This window comes from Manacus vitellinus, unplaced genomic scaffold (assembly GCF_001715985.3).
Source record: "Manacus vitellinus isolate BGI_N305 unplaced genomic scaffold, ASM171598v3 scaffold_5_pilon, whole genome shotgun sequence".
NCBI lineage: Eukaryota > Metazoa > Chordata > Aves > Passeriformes > Pipridae > Manacus > Manacus vitellinus.
Window position 1 is genome coordinate 12317451 of NW_021940682.1, and position 22692 is coordinate 12340142.

Genomic DNA, 22692 nt, shown 5'->3' on the forward strand with positions numbered 1-22692 from the left:
GAAGTTGATTAGTCTTATTTCAGAGCATTGTTTGTTCTTTGTAATAAAGTGGTTGTCCTATCAAATGCATTGTAAACACCGTGTGGGGCTGTTTTTTCAAAGGTGTACGTGTACAAACTTCAAATTTCTGATACAGAGAAGAGGGTGAGTGAGTTTGTCAAGGCAGGGAAGAGGATTTAATGATAATGTAATACTATCCCTGTTTCAGGTTACTTCTTGGTTACCTCATGAGCTTTTTCCTTAGTGGAGGCTCTCCACTTTCCTTGCCCCACCTTCTCCTACAGTTGCTGTGCCCTCACCATTACTCTCACCCTTCCTTGCCTTTGTGCCATGCAGCTTGCAGGCTGTGGTCTCTGAAGTGAAATTTTGAAATTACTTCCCCTGCCTGTACACCAGCCATGCTGTTCAAAATGAGTGACAAGGAGTTTGGTGTTGCTTTGTTACAGTTTGTTAAAAACATGTGTCAGTACTTAGTGTGCTCAGAAGGCTTCTGGTAAGGACATGAATTGCATTTGTGTCCAGCTCTGCTCAAAATGTCATCATCTTGGGCAAGCTGGTGAACTTTTATGGCAGTTGACTATGGGGAACTACTGAGGAAACAAGCAGTACGTGTGGCCAGAAGCAGGGGAGCAGAGACAAGCAAGTGAACTGGAAGGTCTGGATTGTTTCTAGACCTCCTTAAGAGACTTCATACAAGAAACTGCTAAAAGCTGTCTGCTCCAGATTTATTCCTTCCTTGTGTTCCTAGCTATTGTAATAACTGTTGTTATTATTTTGTTATTTGTGATCCTTGCATTAGTGGAAAACAAATGGGAAAACCTAAACAATCAGTGAAGAATTCCCTCATGCTGTTTTCTTTCTGTTAATAAGATTCTCAGAGTAGGACTTATTTTCTCTTGAAGGCAAATTTGAATTTGCTGTATGAATTTATCTTAAAAACAACTCAGGCTTATTTTTCTTTATGGCATTAGCTGGTCCCCTGCGTATTTTTATATTTTCTAATGAGCTAAACATCAGGGGTTTTATTCTGTGGCTTCCAGTTCTGACACTGAAGCATTTCCAGATTCCCAGGGCAGGGGTGGAGCACTGACTGCTGGCACTGTGTGCAGTGAGCGTGTTCCTCCTCCTGTTCGTAGCTGTGAAATCTTCCTTTTGGTGGTGTTTTGGACTGATCTGGACGTGGAGATCTCCTTTATTTATCCAGAAGTTAGCTGAAAGGTATCAGGACGATGAGCTTAAAATGAATTCTCTTGTTCCATGAATGAGTCTGGAGGATACTGCATCTCCAGCACTGCCCCCAGAGAGGGGAAACCCCCAGGGCGTGCTTGGGAGGCAGGTGGGGGTAGGTTGGGCATCCAGCCAGATCATAGAATCTGTGTCTTGCACCTGCAGCCCCCTGGAGGGAGGATGGCAGGAAGGCCCAAGAGATCTCTGTAAGCTTGTGGGCCCGTTTGTCTAACTCCATCCTTATGTGCCTAAAGGTATCTGGTAAAAATCTGGCATCTATAAAGCTGCTAAATGAAGCCTTGGTCTGTTCCCTAAATCCTTCAAAAGCCTGAAGCACTTTACGGTACTTGTTGGACTCACAGCCCTGACAGTAACAACAAAAATGTCTACCAAACTGGGGCTGGGCATAGTTTGCTGTCATTGTTTTTTTTTCAAGGGGGTTCTTGCCTCTCACAAGCATCTGCTTTTAATATATGACATAATTGCTAAGTTGGTACAGCAGCTCCTTAAAATGAAAACTAAGGCTTGGATGTGGTATCTTCAAAGAGAAAAAGAGATGAAGCGTTTCAGTGTGTCCTGGTGTTCAGAGAGTTATTTCTGTATCTGTTTAAATTACAAAATATTGTTATCCACACATGGAAGTTATCAATATAGTTATTTCCAAGTGATTCTTAAAAGAGGCACACTTGGTATAATGCCATTTTAGAAGGTTCAACGGTAATATTTCCTTTGTTTTGTTTGCATCCTCTTTTTTTGTCTGCATTCACTCATTTAAATGTTTATTGTCTAGGACTCTTAACTGCCTTTTAGAGTAGCCATCACTCTCTTACGTGCAGTGCTGATAGTTCTCCTTTAACAAAAAGTTATTTAGTACAAGTAGCACCTTGCAACTTTGGGATATTAAGAAATATCCCAAATTTTCCTTTTTAGTAGCAGCTTTGCAATTATTTCTTCATTGTACTTTGCCTGACTAGAGAAGAGACTTTTATGTTGACCTTAAATGCTGTCTGCTCCATAAGGAAAATGGAGTCTGGGAGCAACTCTCTGAAATAACTGTCTTGAAAAAAAAAGGCTTGAAATATCAATGTAATAGTTTGAGTTTTCACCTATTTATGTTACAGCATAAATGTTTTAGTGTAAATGCAGGATATTTATGTAGTTATTATTGAAAGATTACCAAAGAAAGTTAGGAAGATGAAGTTGCTGTAGAAAAGTACTGCTGAGTCATCTGAAGCAATGTGGGAGCTGTCAAGCCAGACAAAATGGCCATTTATTGTTATTATTTCTTTTTCTGATGGGTACAGAACTTGATCCCACTGCATCCACCCCAGAGACATTTGGGATGAGTTTCAGCTGCTTGGCTTGTGAAATGTGGCTGTTGCTCATGGTTTTCAATGGAGTGAGAGTGGACTCATCCTCTGATGCAACACTCCCCAGGCCCTTTTTTCTCATCACAAAGTGATGGAGCCTGTTTCCCTGTAGCAGAAATGTTCTCCAGCTGGCTGGAGGTGAGATTTTTGGATCCTTTCCTTCTCCCTCAGTGCTTAGCCTTTCCTGTTAGCTGGCTCTGGGCATCTCCCTGCTCATCAGGTTGCTTTTCCTGGTATGTTACATTACACAGGGAACTTGGGTGTCTGGCTGGCTTTGGATTTCATGGCTGGGGCCAAGGAGTTGGATGCTGCAGAAACAAACCTGTGCATCCCAGCACCCTTTATCTGTGCTGTGTTGCTCTCAACAGTGATGGGACATAAGCTTTTCTGGGGTTGACTGTCTTCCCACAGGGTGCAGAGAGAAGTGAAAATATTATATATTCCTCCTAATTTGCTGTTGCATAAAATGGTGGCCATTCTCTAGCTGCAGCTGTATTTTGAGTGACACAGCACTTACACCTGAACTGTGAGTCTCAGGTGTGCTGTTGGGAGGTGGTTTTATTTGCTGTTCATGTTACTGTGTGGGCTGTGCCAGATTAAGTGTAAGGCACACACAGATCAGATTAGCAGCCCCAAGGATGCCCCTCTGCCCAGCAGATTTAAACCCTCAATAGTTTTCTTTCATACAAACACAAATCAGGTGCCATTGCTCCCGATAAACAGATCCCCTGGCCGACTGTGCTGCAGTAAAATATTCCAGGAAATGACCCTGGAAATTTGCCTGGAAGATTTCTTACACAAGGGTAGCCGACTCAGTCTGAGCTGCTGTGCACAGCCTCACCTCTGGCCCTGCCTCCACAGCCATCCTTGGAGACTCTGATTTAATAAACTCTGCAGCTGGCACCAATTTGGAGACCATTGTGCACAGGAGCAAACTGCCCTCACTCCCAAGAGCACGTGGCCTTGGATGTCACCACAAGCTGAACTGGCAGTTTCCAGAGAGCTTCCCATTAAACTTTTACATACCCAGGGTCAGAGGTGACGTTGCATTCCATTATCATCCCACTTTCACAAATCAATAGGTAAATGGATCAATATTTGGTTGCTTGAATGTATTTTTTTCAGCCTTTGAAAGGACAAAAGTGTGAATTATTTTGCCAGAACAGCATATCTGATTTTTGAAGAGGAGAAATTGGTTTGTATTTTCAACAAGGTATATCTTAAAGAGTACCACATCCAAAAGGCATCCTACCGCTGCTCTTTCCACCAAACCAGTCTGACAGGAGAACAGTAAGAACCATGGTCCACATTATCAATATTTAACTTCTTCCTCTAGGGCTGCTTGGGCCCTGTATAAAATATAGTTTTCCTATAGTGTTATTAATCTTAGAATCTACATACAGGGGTGTGGTTTTTTCATCTATAGGCACAAGAAAATTCACTTCAAATTTAGGTGAAAATCTTCCTTTCTTTTACTTTACTTGGTACAAATCAAAACTGAAAAACTCAAGCCTGCACCATTTGGGAGTACAGTGACTTAAAAGCAAGTTGTCTTATTGCTGTAAATGTAACTGAAGCAGCGAGCCTACGTGACAACTAGAACATTAATCACATTCAGAGCTCTGCAAAATGAGGAACATTATAGCTGTAAGCAAGGCTGCTGCCAAATCTTATCATGACAGCAAGGTGCTGGGGAAAATACTAGCCCTTGGCTCTCCCCCTTGCTTTGCACTGAGGAATCTCCTCTGTGTGTGCAGTTGCCCATATGCTTCCTCTCCTGCCAAAGGCAAGAGAGAAATCACCTATATATGCTTGCAACATCTTAATGAGCATCATCCTGAAACTGCAATAGGGATCATCTACCAATCTGACATGATTCACAGCATATCGGGGTGCAGTTCAAGGAGGACAGCTATCTGAAGTACAGCCCACATAATTCAGGCTGATTTTTACCTACAGGCAGATAAGCATGGGTCAGTGGATATTTAGAATGTACCACCTCATGCCAGGACTCCATCTGTGTTCTGGCTACATCATCCAGCCACATATTTTAGCATTCAGTAGAGATCAGAAGAGAGGAATAAATAAAATAGTAAAACAGTGCATATGTACATCAACAAAACTGGTAAAGGCAGAGCCTCAGCTCCCATTAAGCCTGTAATGAAAAGGGGATGTAGAAGAGCACCACCTCAATTAGCTTTTCTCATAACTGCAGTTTGACCAGAGATAACAGCAATTCTGTGCTTTTAAAGACACCACAAGCACTCTATAAAGAAATGTCAGAAGGATCAAGTTACACAGAAATTCATTTTAAAAAAATCACTGTGGTAAAATTTGCTTGTGTCATGAAAAGACACCTAAAAAAAAGTCACTGTGCTTGGAAACAGATCTTTGAACATCACTGCTGTTGCAAGCAGCCTTTCTCCAAGTCTCAGCACAGGCTGCCACAGCTGTCTCGAGCACAAGCTCAATTTGGGGTTATGTCAGTTCAAACAAAACATTCAGAAAACCAAACACAGCAGTTTTGTAGGAACACATGGGATGCAGCAGGAATGGTCATTCTTGCTTTGGGTCTAAGCTACTTGTAAACTTGGAATACTTAAAAAGTGAGAACATGCATCAGTTGTTAAACAAAACTAAAGGCTCTGCAGTTGTGCTACTCCTAATATAAATTAGGCAAGTATTTTTTCAGACTTTATTAGAATGGTTTCAAAGAGAGATGGAACAAAGTGTTGCACTATTACTTCTGTTTATGCAGTTTCAGAAGTGAATGAGCAAGTTGGTTGCAGTTTTGTGCCTGGACCTCAGGGGGTGAGGAAGAGAAGAAAGAAAAAAGAAAAACGCTCCTTTGCTCACATGATGGTGTATAAACCACAAACTCAAAATACTCTAACCTAAACTCACAGAAGAGGGGGCAGACTGAAAAATGTTGTTTGTTTCAAGCAAATGTGTGGAGCAGGATGACCTCAGCCCCCCTCCTGCACTTCCAACTGCCAAATCTCTCTTAGCTTCTCCCTGGCTGGTATCACAACTTTCTTCCATTGCAAATCTGGGAACATCAAGAACAGGGTATGCTGCCCTGAAATAAATGGAATACAAACAGAAGGGGCTCATGTAGGGATTGTGTTATTCATTTTTACATTTAATGAAAAACTCCATTTGTTCAGTCATAGCTGCTGAAGAATGACAGGCTGCCACAAAACCCAGAACATCCGTCCAGACTGCCACAGAATACACTGGATCACCTCCAGAGGCTCTGCCAGCATGATGCTGACATGTAAGAAACGCTGTTTAAATCTGCACATACATAAAATTTTTGTTTAGCAAAGAACTGCCTATTTCAGGCTTCCAGGATGTCTTAGTTTAAGCTATTTTCCCAATACTGAACTGTTACTTTTTTTTTTTTACTTTTTTTTTTCTTTTTTTTTTCAGAAAAGACAAAACCAGCAAGAAATTATATGGCAACAGTTGCAAGGTGCGGTTTGCTTAAATTAATGACACGTAGGTGGAAAGATAATTATTATATTACATTGCAGTCCACTGCAAACAGTAAAAATATCAAAGGTCCCAAAATTCAGTCTGAGTAAGATATATTACTGAAACCCCCACCATTACCCTAACAGGCTAAGACATGGCAACAAAATTACCCACCCAATTATTAAAGAAACAGAAATGTTACCAAGAACAGCTCACTAAATATACAGCACTACATTACCCAGGAAGAGTTTATTGCAAAACCAGGAAAGAGACAGCAAACTAGAAGTCTGTCTTCCATTTCAGGTTTGTATCACTTGTTCAAGTTTCAGCCACTCCTGCACGCACACACACACACACACACACACACACACACACACACACACACACACACACACACACAGAGGCAGCCTGCACACAGAGTCACTAACACATTTGAGTTCCCACAGTCTCACAGGAAACCTTAAAACATTTCAGTAAAAAGTTAAAATGAGATCTTTTACCACAAGGACTATAAAATCCCCCCTTCCCCCACTAGCCTTGGATTTCTAAGTTTTGGATTCTAAAAACCATAGATAAAAACGAAGGCAGAAAGACCACCTTAAAAATATCAAAGTAAGTTAAAGGAGAGTTAATGCAACTAAAAAAAACCTGCATCACACACAGTCAGTGCTTTCAACACTGTTGATAAGCTCTAAGCCCCTAAATGTAGTAGAGCATTCATTGGTTTTGATTAACTTTTAATTCAGAAGTTACATTAAAAAAACAGTTGTAGCAATTCTTTTGAGCTGCTCGTTTCATGAGGAAAAAGTCCCTTTCAAAATTTCAATAAATATGCTGACATGTAAAGTTAGTTGAGGTTGTCATGCAAGACAAGTTACATAACCAAGACCAACTCAATCTTTATAATAAAGGCAACTTGCATTCAAAAATGAACTTTACCCTTACAATTTAATTCAAAGGGTAAACATGAATTAACCCAGCTGTTTACCTGAATTACAAAAGTAACATGATTCAATATGAAAATAAGAAACTGTCTACAAATCTCTGACAGTAATAAATTGCAATATACAATGCATACAGGAGTTATACAGAGCAACAAACTCTTGTACAAAACAAAAATACTTTAATACCTTTAAAATCCAATTATTTTTTTTAAAATCATCATGAAAAAGATTTGAGTCAGAACTCACACCTCAATTAGTCAAGCTTCTGGTAGCTACATTACAGCTATTTAATATACAAAGAGATAAATCTCTTCACCAGTCATTAAAACTGCCTCTTCATTAGAGTTGCACAGGTTTTCCGTCTCATGTTCCCAGATAAAAAGTTTTCTTCAAAATCATGAGAACTGAATTTGTTGAACACCGGAGATCTAGAGAAAGAAAATGCAAGTTTACATTCAAATGCACCCTTTCTGAAACTGCACTGCAGCAGCAGCAGCTGTGAACTGTTGTGGTGTTGAAATGGCAGCACAGCCACCACCAAAGGACTAAATGAAATCCATTCTCATCTTTCAGAACAGAACAGCTGAATCAGTGCTTGAGTTTTAGCAGCAGAAAGGGAGAGTAGGGGATGGGATACAGTACCTGTTGATATGATGTTGTGTAGACCATAACATTCTGCTGTTGGCCATCTGTGGTTATTAAGCCTGCTGGCAACTGGTTAGCTGAAAGAAAGAGTATTTTAAAAAAGTTAGACAAGAGCTGCTGGATATACAGAGCCTTGTGTCCATTAAATAACCTTTGTGTTCCACTCCATGGCTACAGAGCCATTCATCTCCTGACAGCTACCATCCCACACTGCATATAGACACACTTGTTACCAAGTGTTATAAGTAAACAAGTTTCTTCCCATTACGAAGAAACACTTAGGAAACAAAATTCAACTTACTTTTAGGTTGTCTGATGCAAATTTAAGACAGCACCTTGTTTTTGCCCTGCACATGTCTGAAGCAGAACATACCCAGCTGTACCCTGGCAAATGGAGCGGAGTGGTCATCCTGACCACTGAAAAAGCAATCTCCAGCATTTGATATCCCAAGAAACGTGGGAAATTCAATTGGGTTTGGTTAGCACTTGAACATACCCATGTGTGAGGAACTCAATGAAATGGTTATGCTGCTTTATAAAACAGAACCCATCAGGAACTCCATAATATGGAAGCCTCCTGGGAGGCAGCAGAGATGAACAGAGACAGGCAATGGCAGAAAATAAAAGGCACTGCCAGAGCCTGACGTTACACTGGTTGACTTCGGCATGTCCTTCAGGGCATGCACAAGAGCTCTGAATTTCACACAGGAGAGAGGAGGCCAACAAAAAGAGTAAAAAGTACTTTTGAAATACAGAGAGAAGACATGGGGAGCGATGCTATAACATAAACCTTCACAATAACATGTACACTGAGCTCTGTGACAGAGTAGGTATGTTACAACTGCTACTTGGCAGCAATGTAGCAGAACTCTTAAACTGTAAGTTGAGTCACTGTAACATAACATTTTCCTCTAGGATGCAAACAATGGGGCTTTGTTTTCAGTCATTAAGTATAGACAAGATCTATAACCAACAAAAAATTTTGAAAACACAGTATAATCCTTAACAGTTTTCATTTGAAAGCTGACACTTGATGGCTTTGTAATTGGATTTTTGGTTGGTTGGGGGCTTTGTAGCTTTTTTTTTTTTTATTTCCTCCTTGGTTGTACAAATTTTCAGTTACTTCAGTTGCAAGTTAAGAGATGCATTAAGATCACAGTGAGAGTGGCTCTGGCAGGTCTAAAATTTACTGCCCTTCAATCTGCATGTTTCACATCCAACACAGCTTAATGGCAAGACTCTGACCCAGCCTTGATGTGAGGCTAAAACAAATAAGTTGAGGGTTGTGCCACAGCAGCACAGCAGTCACTGCTACTGCTGCAGTGAGACCATCATTCTGGACAGATCTGTAGCTGCCCCTCTGGAGAGAAATACCTGCAGCACTTGACATGGTCAGCTATTTCACATAAATTTTTTCTACCTTCTTCTACTACTGCAACATCTCCTTTGCATCTTGCCAGGACTTAATATTACTTTTAAAGTTGCTCTTTTCAAATCACACCAAATTGAGGTTTATTTCATAGAGTACTCTGAGGCTCTTAAGCCTGAGATATTTGAACAAGAGCTAGGAGCAGCCCTTCAGCCTTCTGAAGCTTAACAGATCACATCAAATCTGGGAAGGGGACAGAGGATCCATAGAGTAAGTTGATTTCTTGATTCCAGTTTCTATTTTCTGGTGGGCATTGTACTCGGGCTAAGCAGCCCATGAGCATCAAGAGGAGAAACTTTTTGTGAATTTGCCTCTTTGCCCTATAAAACAAGACAGTGGACACAGACACAATGAGAAGTTTCCAGCTACATATTCCCCCTCAATTCCTGAACAGCAGTTTAGATGCTTGAAGCGAAAATCAGAATATACGCAAATACAAATCAGTATTTACATGAAATAAACCTTTTAGAACAATTTCTATATATTGATTCAACACTTCCAAACTGGACAGACTCCAAACAGCTGCAAAGTAGAAACCATTAGCAACATACCCAAGGTAAAACAAGTAGGGCCCATAGTTGTGATAGTCCCTTACTACTTCAGAACAAGCAGAGCTATTACCTATGAGTGACTACAGATAAGATTTTACTATTTGCATTGCCTAATCTTTAATTATAAAATTAAAAGGGTCATGTTAAAAAAAAATAAAGCTTTCTATAAGTCCACTGCAATATTTAAATTTTGATTCTTAGTTTTGAGCCAGTTTTACAAGCTTATCTTCCAGGCTGGAAGAGACCTGAAGAATCTGTATTAGGTATCCAAAGTCATCAAACTGGGAGCAAAGTGTGTTTCTGACCCTGAATAGGTCATTTTGGTCCTCAGGCTTTGAATTTTTACTAGTTCAGCAGTGACTTTAAACAGAATATTTATCAGATACTTGAAAAACTAAATCTTATCAGTAGATATGACTAGAGCTGTGCTTCCTAATTCTTCTTGTATCAGCTTCAACATTACCAGCCCCTAACATTTGAAAGCCAAGGTAAAGACTACATGCAGGAATCCCACATCAACAAAACCAGTGCAAATCCCTACAACTGTCAGGCTTTAATTCACAGTATAAGAAAGAAGAACTACAGTGAATTCACATGATGCTCCTTGCCCTATACCTTTTATTTGCCAATCTGTGTATTCTTTCAAATGTAAGAAATACTAAGTATTTTAGAATTATATGAAGATGACGTTCTTCTCTGCCTCATTCTCAAAGATGAGCTCCTCAAAACCTCAAGTCACTTTTTTCCCCCCACAGTCTTGCAAGCAGAACGAATGTGGCCTAAACATGTAGCTGCTAGGGAAAAAGAAAAAAAAAAAAAAGAAAGTGTAGAGAAAAATACTAGCAGTAATATATGCATTTAAAAATCTTCCACAGTTGATATTAGCTATTACTGGAGTGTTATCATTTACCACTATATGACTTCTGACCAAAACCCTACTCAATGGTAGGAGTTTATCTCAGCACAGGTTATCCTCCAGATATCTCAAACAAAAATCTCAATGGATTACACACATAACATGTGGCCAGTCCAGGATATATTCCTCAAGTAAGAATTCTGATATCTAAAGGAACTGCTGATATCTAAAGGAAAGCTGTAGTAATAATATAATAAATTAAAAATTATTACTTACTAAATGCTTCCTCTGTGAGCTCCTCACTTAGACCGTCTCCAGTTGTAACTGTTCCCGCAATTCCCTTTTCTCCTTTCATTGCCTACAGAGAGAGATAGCACAAAAAAACAACAACAAAAAAAAAAAGCTTGAGATTTTTTCAAAGCCCCATGAGCTCTAGCCAACATTTGGAACTTGCAGAAGAGTCACTGTGCAGCAACTGGAGCTTGGATTTGATAACATGCATACTACAAGTGTCTTTCATCTTAGCCATACTCCTGAAACCAAAACTTGACAAACTAGGACTATGTAGTTCTAAGAAAGGCTTTTCACCTTCTGCAGAAAGCCAAAGATCTGTGGTAATCCAAACAGAGCTGTTAAGAGCATTTACAAGAAATCACAGAATCTCAGAACTACCAAGAATGCGCAACATTTGCTTACCAACCACACACAGGCGCCATCATCATACAACTAAGAACTGACATTTAAAACCAAGATATTGAATTTCTCTTCCCACGTCAAGGAGTACAGCCAGAAAGGCTATTGGCACAGAAAGCCAAGGCCTCCAGTCATCTGCATGCGGGTTTACAAGGATGAAGTTCAATGCTTTATGCTATTACATAAAAACAGCTAAGAAAATAATATGGGCATAAAACGTATTCTCTGCAAGTGCTTGCTGCAGACTAAATACTCAGTTACAAAACAGAAATATTTCATTGTATATGGTACCCTGAAGACACTCTAGCTGGAATGGAGATTTAAAACTGATGAGCAAAGCTATCTGATTCCCCCATCCAATTAAAACCCAATCCAACTAGTCTGCTACCACAGCATATATAATCTGCAAAAACAGTCAATTAAGAATGAAAGTAGCATAGACCCACTTCAGACTTCTTCAGTGGTACTGAAACTAGCTAGGCAATATTTGCATTTTTAATTAAAGCACATACAGCACTATCACAGCATGTGCAACTGCTACACAGCACTGGAAAAAGACAGTACACAGCAGTACTTCAACTTTTAGATTACCCCTCCTGTTACTCAGTTATCACAGTAAATGACCTTCTGGGAAGGGGAAGCTTTAAGTGCTGTCAGCAAATCAAATATCATTAGCGAGTCTGACCCCATTAATTAAAAAAACCTTAGGTCTACAAAACAAAGTCTGAAGAGCATACTCATCTATAGCAATGCCAATTTAGACGGGGGAGGCAGAACAGAACAAAACACCCAAGCAGAAGCAACTTCCTTTTTCAAAAAGTCTAAATTGCTGAAAGGAAAACACTTACTTTCTGCTAGAGAAGGGATAAATTAAACTACTATGTATCAAAAGCAAACGAGGGACAGGCTAAAAAAAAATAATTAAAAAACCCATTGAAGCAGATAGGTTTCCATGTGAATCATTATTCTAGCATGAGAAAAACAATTTTTCTTTTGCAGATCTGAAGTCCAGACAAACAAAAGGCATTAGGCTACTTCCACAGAGGATGTAGACAAGCACAGCTTTATTGACTGAATCCAAAGAGCAAATCCAACATTCTTAATAGGCACCTTTAAAGAACAGAGCAATTTACTACCACGAATATATTAGATAATTTATTCAGTTGAAAGCTTTAACTACTCTGAATCAGCAAGTCTAATCAAAATGCTTACTTCCTCCTTTTTCTCTTGATATCCTCTGAATGCTTTTAAACATAACATTACTCCCTGCCTAGTGGCTGTGAGATACTGTGCAAGTTACCTGTTACATAATTACAATGACAGAGAGCTAAACACAACTAGGTTAAATAAGTGAGGAAATACCCAAGCATATACCAACCTCTCTGAATTTTTGGAGGTATAACTTCAAAGGTTCAACATAGCTATCAAACCCCAACGTAGACATGGCAAAGAGAATATCCTCTCCATTGATGGTCTTTCTCTTCTCTTGGTGACACCTCTCACTTGCTTCTGATGTTATAAAGCTGATGAATTCACTTACACACTCTTGTACACATTCCTTTGCATCCTTAGCAATCTAGTAAGGAAAAAGTATCATAAACTTATTAATTAAGACGCAAGATTTAAAAAACCCACCCCAAAAAACTCAGGGAATACACCAGATAATAAAGGAAACATCCCAAAACCTAATGATAATACCAATTTAGGCAACGCTGCACAGGGAATCACTGGATGTCATCACTGCTTTATGTAAGAACAGCTGCAACATGACTTTACCTATGTTTCACTATTTCAAGCAGCCTGTACAGACAACTATCAGGATCTCCTGAAGTCCTAACTATGTTCTGTACAAGCTTTTACACACAGAAGCACCTCAGTACTGCTTGCTTTGCTTACCTGTCTCTTTAAATCTGTTCATTACAATGTCATAGCCCACTACCATCTTCCTTTTAAGAGACCCAGCAGTTCCAACCCCACTGCAGTATGTTCCCACAAATTCAGCAATGACAAGTATTTTTATCCTGAACAGATTCAGGGACTAGAATATATGCCTAGCAGGAAGCCTTTCTAATGCTTTAATATTCTGGTATAAATTTTCCAAATGAGAATTCAAATGAAGAAACATATGCCCCTGGCAAGAATGAAATAAGTAAATGTGATTATTGTTTTCAGCTGGACAAAAGTAATTTTCATGACTTAAAATTACAGCAAGCATTACTCATGATTACTTGGGAAGATTTTAATAATTAAGATCCTGATTCTTCACATGAGAAGAACCTTATTTGTATTTAAAAAAAAAAGATGCAGTAATCATATGCAGAATCTTCACCAGTTCCTCTGATATTTTCAGACACATAGGGCGAGATTTTCAGAAGTCACCAGCCAGCAACTTCCTTTGCAGTTTTTCACAAAAAAACAGCCTGACTTTTCAAGATAGCTCTACATCCCATATGCTAAATTCTTGAGAAAAATCTCATCTTGATCACTAAAAATTTATGACAATATGGACTAGGGTAGAGTTTTTCACAGCAAAGTTATAAATGTAACACCCAGATCTCCAGAAAGCCCTGAACACTATGACAGTACAAGCAGATGCAAGTGAATTATGTCTTCCTTCTATTTAGAGTGATCCCAAAAAAACCCACCCCAGTTTTAGCTAGGCTGGAATTGGAATACAATAGAGAAACAGCAAGTAATAGGAGCCCTACAAAGGTTTAAGATAAACAGGTAGAACAATCCAATAATTATACAATCACCAGCTCAGCAGAATGGATTAAAAAGTTTATTCTTAGAAGTAAGAAATAAAACCAGGGTTTCAATATCTGGCCTTATCTGCTACATGGTATAAGGCAGACTTCCTAGGTCACTTTGGCATGTGGGTATGTAAAAAATCAGGGTGATGGAAGGTTAACCACTCTCTTTCCTTCAGGATGAGGATCAGATTTTTATTTCATCCAAAATGGTTCACTTATTCAAAATGTTATGCACCTCAATAAAAGCAGATTAAGTCTCTTGAGAGAATTGCATAGAAAATATTTTTAGTGATACAGGATTGTCACCAAGTCTCATCCTTTACAACAGTTTCAGAGAACACATCTTGGAAAAAGAAAGCTCTTGAAAGCCCTATGAAGAACACTGTTCTGGATGCTCTAATTATAGTGGTTACTCAAAGCTTCCAGAAACCTAACAAAAAATGAACTTGGTCTCAATTACCTCCTGCTCCTATTTTTTTTCCTTTTCTTTTATAAGGCTTTTATCCAATAAGCCAGCATCACTTGGAAAAATACACTGTTCTACCAGCTCAAGTTCACCAAAAGGAAGGAATAAAACTCATTAACACATTTTCTTTAACAGACAAGGGTATTACCTTTCCTGTTTGAGGTATGGCATTTTTCATTATTCTTGCCACATTTGCAATTGGAAGATATATATCTTGTTCTCTGAAACTCTCTTTTGAGCCATTTGTATCTTCATGATCATTCATGCTGTCCTCTGTGTCTAATGAAATAAAGAAAAGTTAACAGAAATGATATTTGATAGACAGCAGGCAATAATTAAAGTCAGTTTAAAATCTTACACTGAAGGACGAAGTCCTTTGAAAGCACAGTGCATTAACACCATCAAAATAATTAAAAAAATAGATGCAACATCAGGGTACCTTTATAAACATATAATCTTTATCTCATTATGCACAGAAATGTACATGGCTGCTGATCACCAGGCATTCTTAATGTCATGTCAAAATACAAACTGTTTCCTAGGAAGTCAATTTTTTTGTGATCACCTCAAGGTCTCGGTGCCAACATTGAAAAATCCAACCTCCACCCTTCAGAATGCAGAAAAAATGCTTTACATCTGAATACATTATGAATACAAACAACTGCAAATTCTTAGCTTGAGAAAAGATAGCAGAGAACTATACAAGAACTGGAAAGAAAAAAAAATTATATATATCTATATATATACACACAGAGAAATAGTACATTTACTATAACATTTCTTACCATCATGAGGCTGTATCACATAGTGACTGCCACCAATGTAATCTCCAGCAATTCCTAACTGAGAGGCATCTGTCGTGGAGCTATCACCATCCATCTACAACCAGAGGAAGGAAACCTTTCAGGTATGATTGTTACACTGTTAAGTACAGCTGCTACTGAAAACCAGCACATTAATCAACTTAAAACTGTTAGACCAATTTCTGCAAAGCATAGATACTTTGTCATTTGAGAACAGCATCCCCACCTTTGTTACTGAGCTTTACAGTCAGTGGAAATAGAGAAACTGTTTTGTAAGGCTTCCCCAAGAGCTCAGCCAGAGGCACAGGCTGTGCACAGAACCATTTGGTTCATGCAGCACATACACAGCAACCTTGTGTTCCCAGGAGGGCCTGACCAGAACAGGTCAAGGCATTTGTTTCTCTGAACAATGCTCAAAACCTATACCAGGGCCCTGCTCACTGAATGCTTTACCTACTTATTACCACACAGAGTGCATCCTTCACTCACCTTTACGCTCCACACAAACAGCTTTGGTCAAGCCCACTGACAAACTTCTAGCCAGACCTCAGGACCAGCTCTGCATCTTCCTCCTCCCTGAGGCACCACTCACCCCTGTGTGCCTTCTGAGTTGTTTCCCTTTGCATTCCCTGGTCCTGCCCTGCCTCACTCCTCTGGGCATCCTTCAATGCTCCTCTCTCAATGTTCTGACAGGGTGGCCAACAAGAAGACTTCTTCTTGAGGCTTTGGAGATGGGGTCACAGTCCAATAGGTAATTTGAATGCCAGGAGAAACAGGGATGCCTAAAGAGCCAGTACTGCCCTCCTTTTTACTGACAAGCTGCACACAGAGGCCCCAGGAAGGCAGAACTCGGCTGGATTCACTCGCTGTCCTACACCAACTGTACAGGTCCCTGGTGTCGTTGGAGAACAACCTTTGCCCCAAAGGGTCATGTGGTCATTGCCAGTGAGACCACACAGCTCACTTATTTCCACAAACATTAGCCTGGAGAGGGAGAGGCAGGAAGAAGCAACGTGGTGTTATTTTTATACCTACCCAGAAATATGAGCATTTAACCTCTCTCTAATCTGCACTTTGCCTGTGGCAACAAGGCTGAGTTCTGCTTTCAAACCTTCAGGCAACGTCCGGTGTTGCACTTGGCCACAGATGCACAAGTAACCCGAGCACTGCTCACATTTCAGGCAATACTACAACAGCTGGATGTAGCCTTAGAGCTGCCCAAGAGAAAAACCAACCCTTCTACGTCTTCTTTATTGTAGAGTATTACACACACAGACTTTTTTAAAGAACTACTGGTCCCTTTTGATAGGCTTTTGTAGAACAGTTTCACTTCTTACACAGCATCTCTGCCCAAAGGAAAGGTAGTGTTTTAGGCATTAGCCTTCTATGTGCCAACTTTCACATGAATTCATTTCGTCTGCATTTTGCAGATACTGTGTTGGGAGATTTAACTTTGCTTTTCAATTTTCCAAAGGATCTGCTGTTTGCTTACTCAGCTCACTGTAATGACAATGCAAGGATATCATAGTCCTGCACGTCAAGATTACCAAAACTGACATCACACAACATTAAGAGAGTTGTGTCCCTCTCTTCCTTCTGCAATTTGAAACAATTCTGCAGTCTGGTAAATCCCAAAAGCTACCTCCAAAGTTAAGTTAGGATTTTATGGCAGTCTCATTCTCAGTTTCAGCTCTCTGATCCATACCAGAATTTAACACAGGATCTCAGCAATCTTTAAGCATCGAGTTTACTCAGCCCCAGGACCATTTTAAATACCTTGATCTTTCTTTCCCCCTCCTTTTTTAGTCTCCTATGAAACATATCTTCTAAAATATTTCCTTCCTTTATGATTGCAATATTCTTCAAATTTCTCCACTGGTTTCTGCTCACCCCTCCTGCAGGCTACCCCATCTGAACCTTTATTGCCAAGACCCATCAATATCATTTGAGAAACCATCTTGCTTTCATTAGCCCAGCCCACCTTCAAAAGACAATTTCTGCTTGAATCTCCTTTAAACCTCTGCTGCATCTGCAGACAGTTTTGGCCACATTAGACTAATACATCCTCAAGGTACCATCTTTGCTTCTATTCTTTTATGTGTGCACATTTCCAGATCTACTTACAGTGTTGATTATTTCACCATTAGTGGGAATTTGTGTGAACGTTTATCAACATTATGAATCTAAAACAGTGATTAGCAAAATTGACAGGAAAAGGCTTGCAACAGAAAAAGGCAGATCTGACTCAGATAAAAAAAACAGGCACTGACAGCTTAATATCAACTGAAATTACTTCTGTCAGCATTACTTTAAGAAAGATTTTTAGCTGCCAGGACAACCTTGGGACAGGAGATTATGGACAGCATAACACCCTTCTGCATAACCAGGCCCTAATCCAGGATCACAGGATAATTCAGGTTGGAAGGGGCCTCAGGAGGTCTCTGTACTTCCACTGCTGCTCAAAGCAGGGTCAGCTCCAAGCTCAGAGCCGATTGCCCAGGGCATTACCCATCTTGAAGACCCCCACAGCCAGAGCCTGCCCAGCTACCCCATGAGCCCCCTCCACAGCCTGTCTGGCCTCACAGTGAGAAAAGGAGCCGTATCCCTGCACACCACTTCAATCCAAGTAAGTTGATGGAAGAACTTCAGCCACATTTGTCATTTAATTCAAATCTAGACCTAGGCATCTGAATATAGCAACTGTAATTAATATACCATCTAGTCACCCTACTAGTATTTCTTTGAGCCTGATGGATGACACAAACATGACCTTGCAGAAAGCTGTGGCCACTGCTATCCTGGTCATCTCATAATCAACACACTTACATGCTCATGTGCTACAGTTTTAATTTCAGATGTTCAAAACAAGTCAATCACATTATCTGATTGTCAAGCTCCGCACAAGGTCTGTAGTACACACAACAGGGCGCAGAAAACGAGAAAACACTGCTCTCAATACACTGTTGCTAATTAATCCCATTCCTTTAAACAAAGAGGCAAAAAACCCCTCCAAAGCCACAAAATACACTAAACTTTGTGTCCCTGAAGTTACTCTAGAAAGGCAACAGTCCAATGTAACATACAAACAACACCCTGCCTACACTAACTGCAGTCACTGAGAGACTAAAAGGACAACAGTTCTTATGCTGGCACGTTTAGTAGGAAGAGCTACCACTTTGGATGGAAATAGATGCTAAATTTCATGAACAGGAGATCTCCTGGGAGATCTAATCCTAAAAGGTCCAGATGGGCAAGAACTCCCCACTCAGATTTTGCTTTAACCCCTGGAGTTGTTACAACTTGCTTCAAAAACAAGTACCTGTTTGCAGACTATACGTGCCATTTGCATGGCAGTTTCAGCACACAGACACTGCAGTGTCTCTTAAAACAAGACCATTTCCTACCCCTGTGTGGCCACTGAATTGCACGAGGGAGGAGGCTTCCAACACCTGGTCTCACAGCACATACTGTGTACACCTGCAAGAAGTACTTACTACATGTTGGACATTATCCTCTGCCTCCAGTACTAGGAAAACACTGAAGCTCCTCCATGCATACACATGGACTGAATCAAGACTGAGAGCTAAGCATATCCGAAGTGACATGTCAGTCTCTAAAATGACCATGCCACTATCTGATTTTTATCAACAACCAGGAAGAGAAATCAAGGAAGTACAGGACACAACCATTTAGTGCTACACTGCAAAAAAAAAAAAAAAAAATCTGAATACAGAGCAGCAGCACAAAGTTTTCTGCTAGTGGTTTTCTGTTCAATTTTGGTTTTTTCATCTTTAATGAAAAATAATATTACTAGGAATATATAAATTACCTGATGCATAGAAATTAACCTGAGAAATACGTTAAAAGATAAACACTTCAGACATCAAAGGAAATTCAGTGATAAGATGCAAGTGAATGAACATACAGGTTTAGTCTGACATCTGGTATAAATATTTTGAAGGGTGCTTAAAAAAACATGCTCCTGTCAGCTGCCCACAACTCAGACCATTCCTATAACATGTCTATACTAAACTAATAAAATCTCAGTATCTCAAAGTAAATCTTGCATCCTGTTTAATCTTATGAGCTCCCTTAAGAGACCAGTATCTGTGGCTCAACTAAATGATAACTGAAGAAGAATGCAAGCCCAGACCTGTTAGCATTGAGGGGGCAAAAGGACTAAAGCTTAGATCAGTATAAAAGGAAAAAAAATTAAAACAAATCAAAGAAACATGATTTTTATCTTCAGAATGGGGAAGTTATCTGGCAATGATTTGCAAAACTGATCTCTTGAAGGGGAACCAAAGGCCTCTTGTGATTTAAGTACTTCATGTGGTATTTATTCACCCCGTCTCCCAAACTGCTACCCTACAAGAGGGACAGCAGAAAATTATATGCAATGAACTGAAGCACTTGACACACATTCCACACAGCTGTTTCTGCCAAAGAAGCAGGACAGAAATGATAATAAACTGTAGGTAGTAACCACATCAGTCACTGTAGATTAATTTTGCCACACCTTGTCACAAGATGTAAAGCTCTGAAGCAGTACATAACAGCACAGACACAACATGTTTTTTGAGCTTTCTGCACCCTCATCTGCTAAAAAGCAAAATTTTTCAATTGAAAATACAACTTTAGTTTCCTTTTATTTTTCAGTGACTCCTGGGGAACCTAACTCCCCACTGAATTCTCACCTGGCAGTGTCTCCTGCAGCAGGAAATGCCAGCTGGTGAATGTATTCATGAGACATTGCTCCAGCAGACACACAAAAGCATAAAGTTAAAATCCCTTAGCACATGCCTACAACACAAATACATCCTGTTCTCTCTCTCTCTCTCTCTCTCCATCTCAGGCTTCTCTAATCTCTCACAAAGTGTTTTTCCCCACAGGAGAATAACATTAGGAGAAGCAGACTGATCCTTAGAGAACCCCACAGCATCACTAAGGCTCATCAGCATTTCAGCTGTAGCAGGTTCCCTCCCTTGGACCACAAACAGGGCATTGCTATCTTTCCACCTTCCCCCTCCTCGTAAAAGCCTATCAACTTTACGTCTTATGAGCCCCAATGTCACTGGCCCAAGTCCCCTCCACATGGATCCAGCTATGCTAGAGCACATGGTGGTTCCTTCCCAGGCTGGCTAACGTCCACAAGCACAGCTCCAATACATATGGGTGGACTAACAACACATGTATTTTCACATCAAGTAGGAGTGGATCAGTGATATGGAGCAAGCAGGAGAAACCGAGTTTCCATGCATTCTCCTTTTTGGCAGCAGAAGAGAGAAGCTGGAGGGGAAAATAAACAAGATGAACAGAGGAACAGAGGCAGTTTTGTTGCTTTTGCATAAGCTGGAAGAGGGCAGCAGTGCTGAACAGACTGCACCAGCACCTCCTTCCTCCTACAACCTGACTGAAATCCCCATATTACCTTTCAGTATTAAGTTTTTGATACTTTTCTAGCAATTTTTGTGAAAAACTAAGCTGTTCTGTTTATTAAATCAGCATTCCACAAATCCTGCCTTTTTCTTTTGTAATGTTTTCTTTGGTTATGTTTATCCTTCATTGCAGTAGTACCTCAAGTGTGCCAAGAAACTTTTTCCTCTCAAGCAACAGGACAAGCAAGAGTTTCACAAAGCTACTTCAGACCAGGCCAGTATTTTCAGCCAAATTGAATTTGCTGACACTTTCTTTTATTCTACTGATGTTATTTAGCAGGCATACATATATAGTCATGTTTTGCCCTTTTTACAAGCATCCTGCCACTCAAACAGCAATTTCCAAATACTGTGTTTCTCCAAAGTACTATTGCAAAACTCAGTCAAACTCCTTTCTAAGCAAAATTTTAAAGGTAGAGTGACATTAGAGATCTGCATTTGAAAGCACCAAAGGAAGAGCCTTGCAAACCTTTTTTAAATGCCGACAAAACAAGGTATCAGACTTGAAAAATTTCAGTGTTTAATGTTACCTGTCTTCACAGTATCTTGAACAATCTTTTTTATTCCACTTCTGAATGTTGCCTCCCTTCATGTAGTTATTACCACAAATAAGAGTTAAGCTTTGAACTGCTGTAACTGTCAAATACTGAAGTGTAAAGAGTAATATCCAGTGTTCTTGACTTCTCTCAAATATAATGTCATAGCTGTAAATGCTGGCTGCCAAGGCCATAAATAATCACCCACTCAATGCAGAGCTCAAGCGACTCAGGCAGACCTCATAATGATTCAGACTGAACCATCCTGGGTGTCCTAGACAATTACAGATGGATCCTCCCTTAACATTGTAACTGTCATGCCACAGGCCACATAACCAAAGAGAAAATGAAAGCAATCACTAGCTCATTGTTTAGAAACACTATGCTAATGATTATGTATAAACACCATTTCTCCATTCCTGCAAATCCTGTGAATAATGCCTGAAGTGGCTTCTGCCATTTTGCTTTTTGCTACCATTTTGCCAAAGCTTCTTTTGAGAAAGCTGCAATTATTTTTTTTTAATTGACAATAACTTCCATCTATCAGGATGACAAGCAAAGGTTACTACATGTGACAGAATCCATTCAAAGGCTGAACCTCAAATTTCTATGTTACTCACTGCCTAAAAATGTTCAGGTCATTGTTATCAATAATTTTGCACTCCCAAAAGCAATTCAAGCACAGTAGGTAGCTTTTACATGACAGTTCTTTGCAGAACAAAATATTTTTGGTTAAGCCTTGAAGAAATTGGTAAAGCTAGATGTTGATTTTCTATTGCTGCTGTACTGCAGCAGGACCCACGAAGGGGATAAGTAATGTTATCGTTATAGCTGCAGAAACATTACCAGAACATGCCAAATTTTTTTCCAATACGACTGTCTGTGAATAACCTATACAATAACTCTTCGGGATCGCCAACTACATAATTTCCGGAGAGACAGAACAGTGGCTGGCACACACAGGTCTGCCCAAAAACACCTGCCGAACACACCCGAGTTGTGTGGACATTGATAATGGCAGGGTCCTGTCTCTCCCCGGCCTGCCACGTGTGTTTCAGGACAAGCGTCGATGCCACCCGGCTGTGTCTGTGCCAGTGCCAGCCGATCGATCCCGCTTCCCGATTTCATGCCCTTCAATGATGCAAACGCAGCCAGCGCAGGGGCACGGGGGGGAATCTTCCCACCTATACCCACAGCCTCCAAGCCTTCTCGCATCTGTTCGATAGGCAACTCGTCTGTCGTGACCCCTTGTTTACAAATCGAACAAGACGAGAGTCCGCAGTTAATCAGCAACTTTATTGTTGGTCACCTTGGATGTGACTCCCGCGCTGGCCGCACCTGCGGGGCCGAGGGGCCGCTCACCCGCACTGCCCGGGCCCCCCGCAGCCAGCCCGGCCTCGTATTCCCGCCCGCACCGCCACCCGGGTTACTCGCACCACATCCCGGGGCCTCGCCCTCCGCTCCTTATCCCTGCAAAACGCCGCCAAACCTTCCAGGAAATTTC

General features: G+C 40.3%; 1 protein-coding gene across 1 annotated transcript; it reads right to left on the reverse strand.

The window, feature by feature from the left end:
* Positions 1-5991: 5991 nt before the first annotated feature.
* NFYB (nuclear transcription factor Y subunit beta) lies at positions 5992-15602 on the reverse strand. Its single transcript, XM_018080638.2, has 6 exons — positions 15197-15602; positions 14560-14690; positions 12571-12768; positions 10776-10857; positions 7661-7740; positions 5992-7446 (listed from the first exon to the last, which is right to left on the reverse strand). The coding sequence occupies exons 1-6, from the start codon at positions 15288-15290 to the stop codon at positions 7414-7416; spliced, it is 618 nt and encodes a 205-aa protein (XP_017936127.1). The 5' UTR covers positions 15291-15602; the 3' UTR covers positions 5992-7413.
* Positions 15603-22692: the final 7090 nt, after the last annotated feature.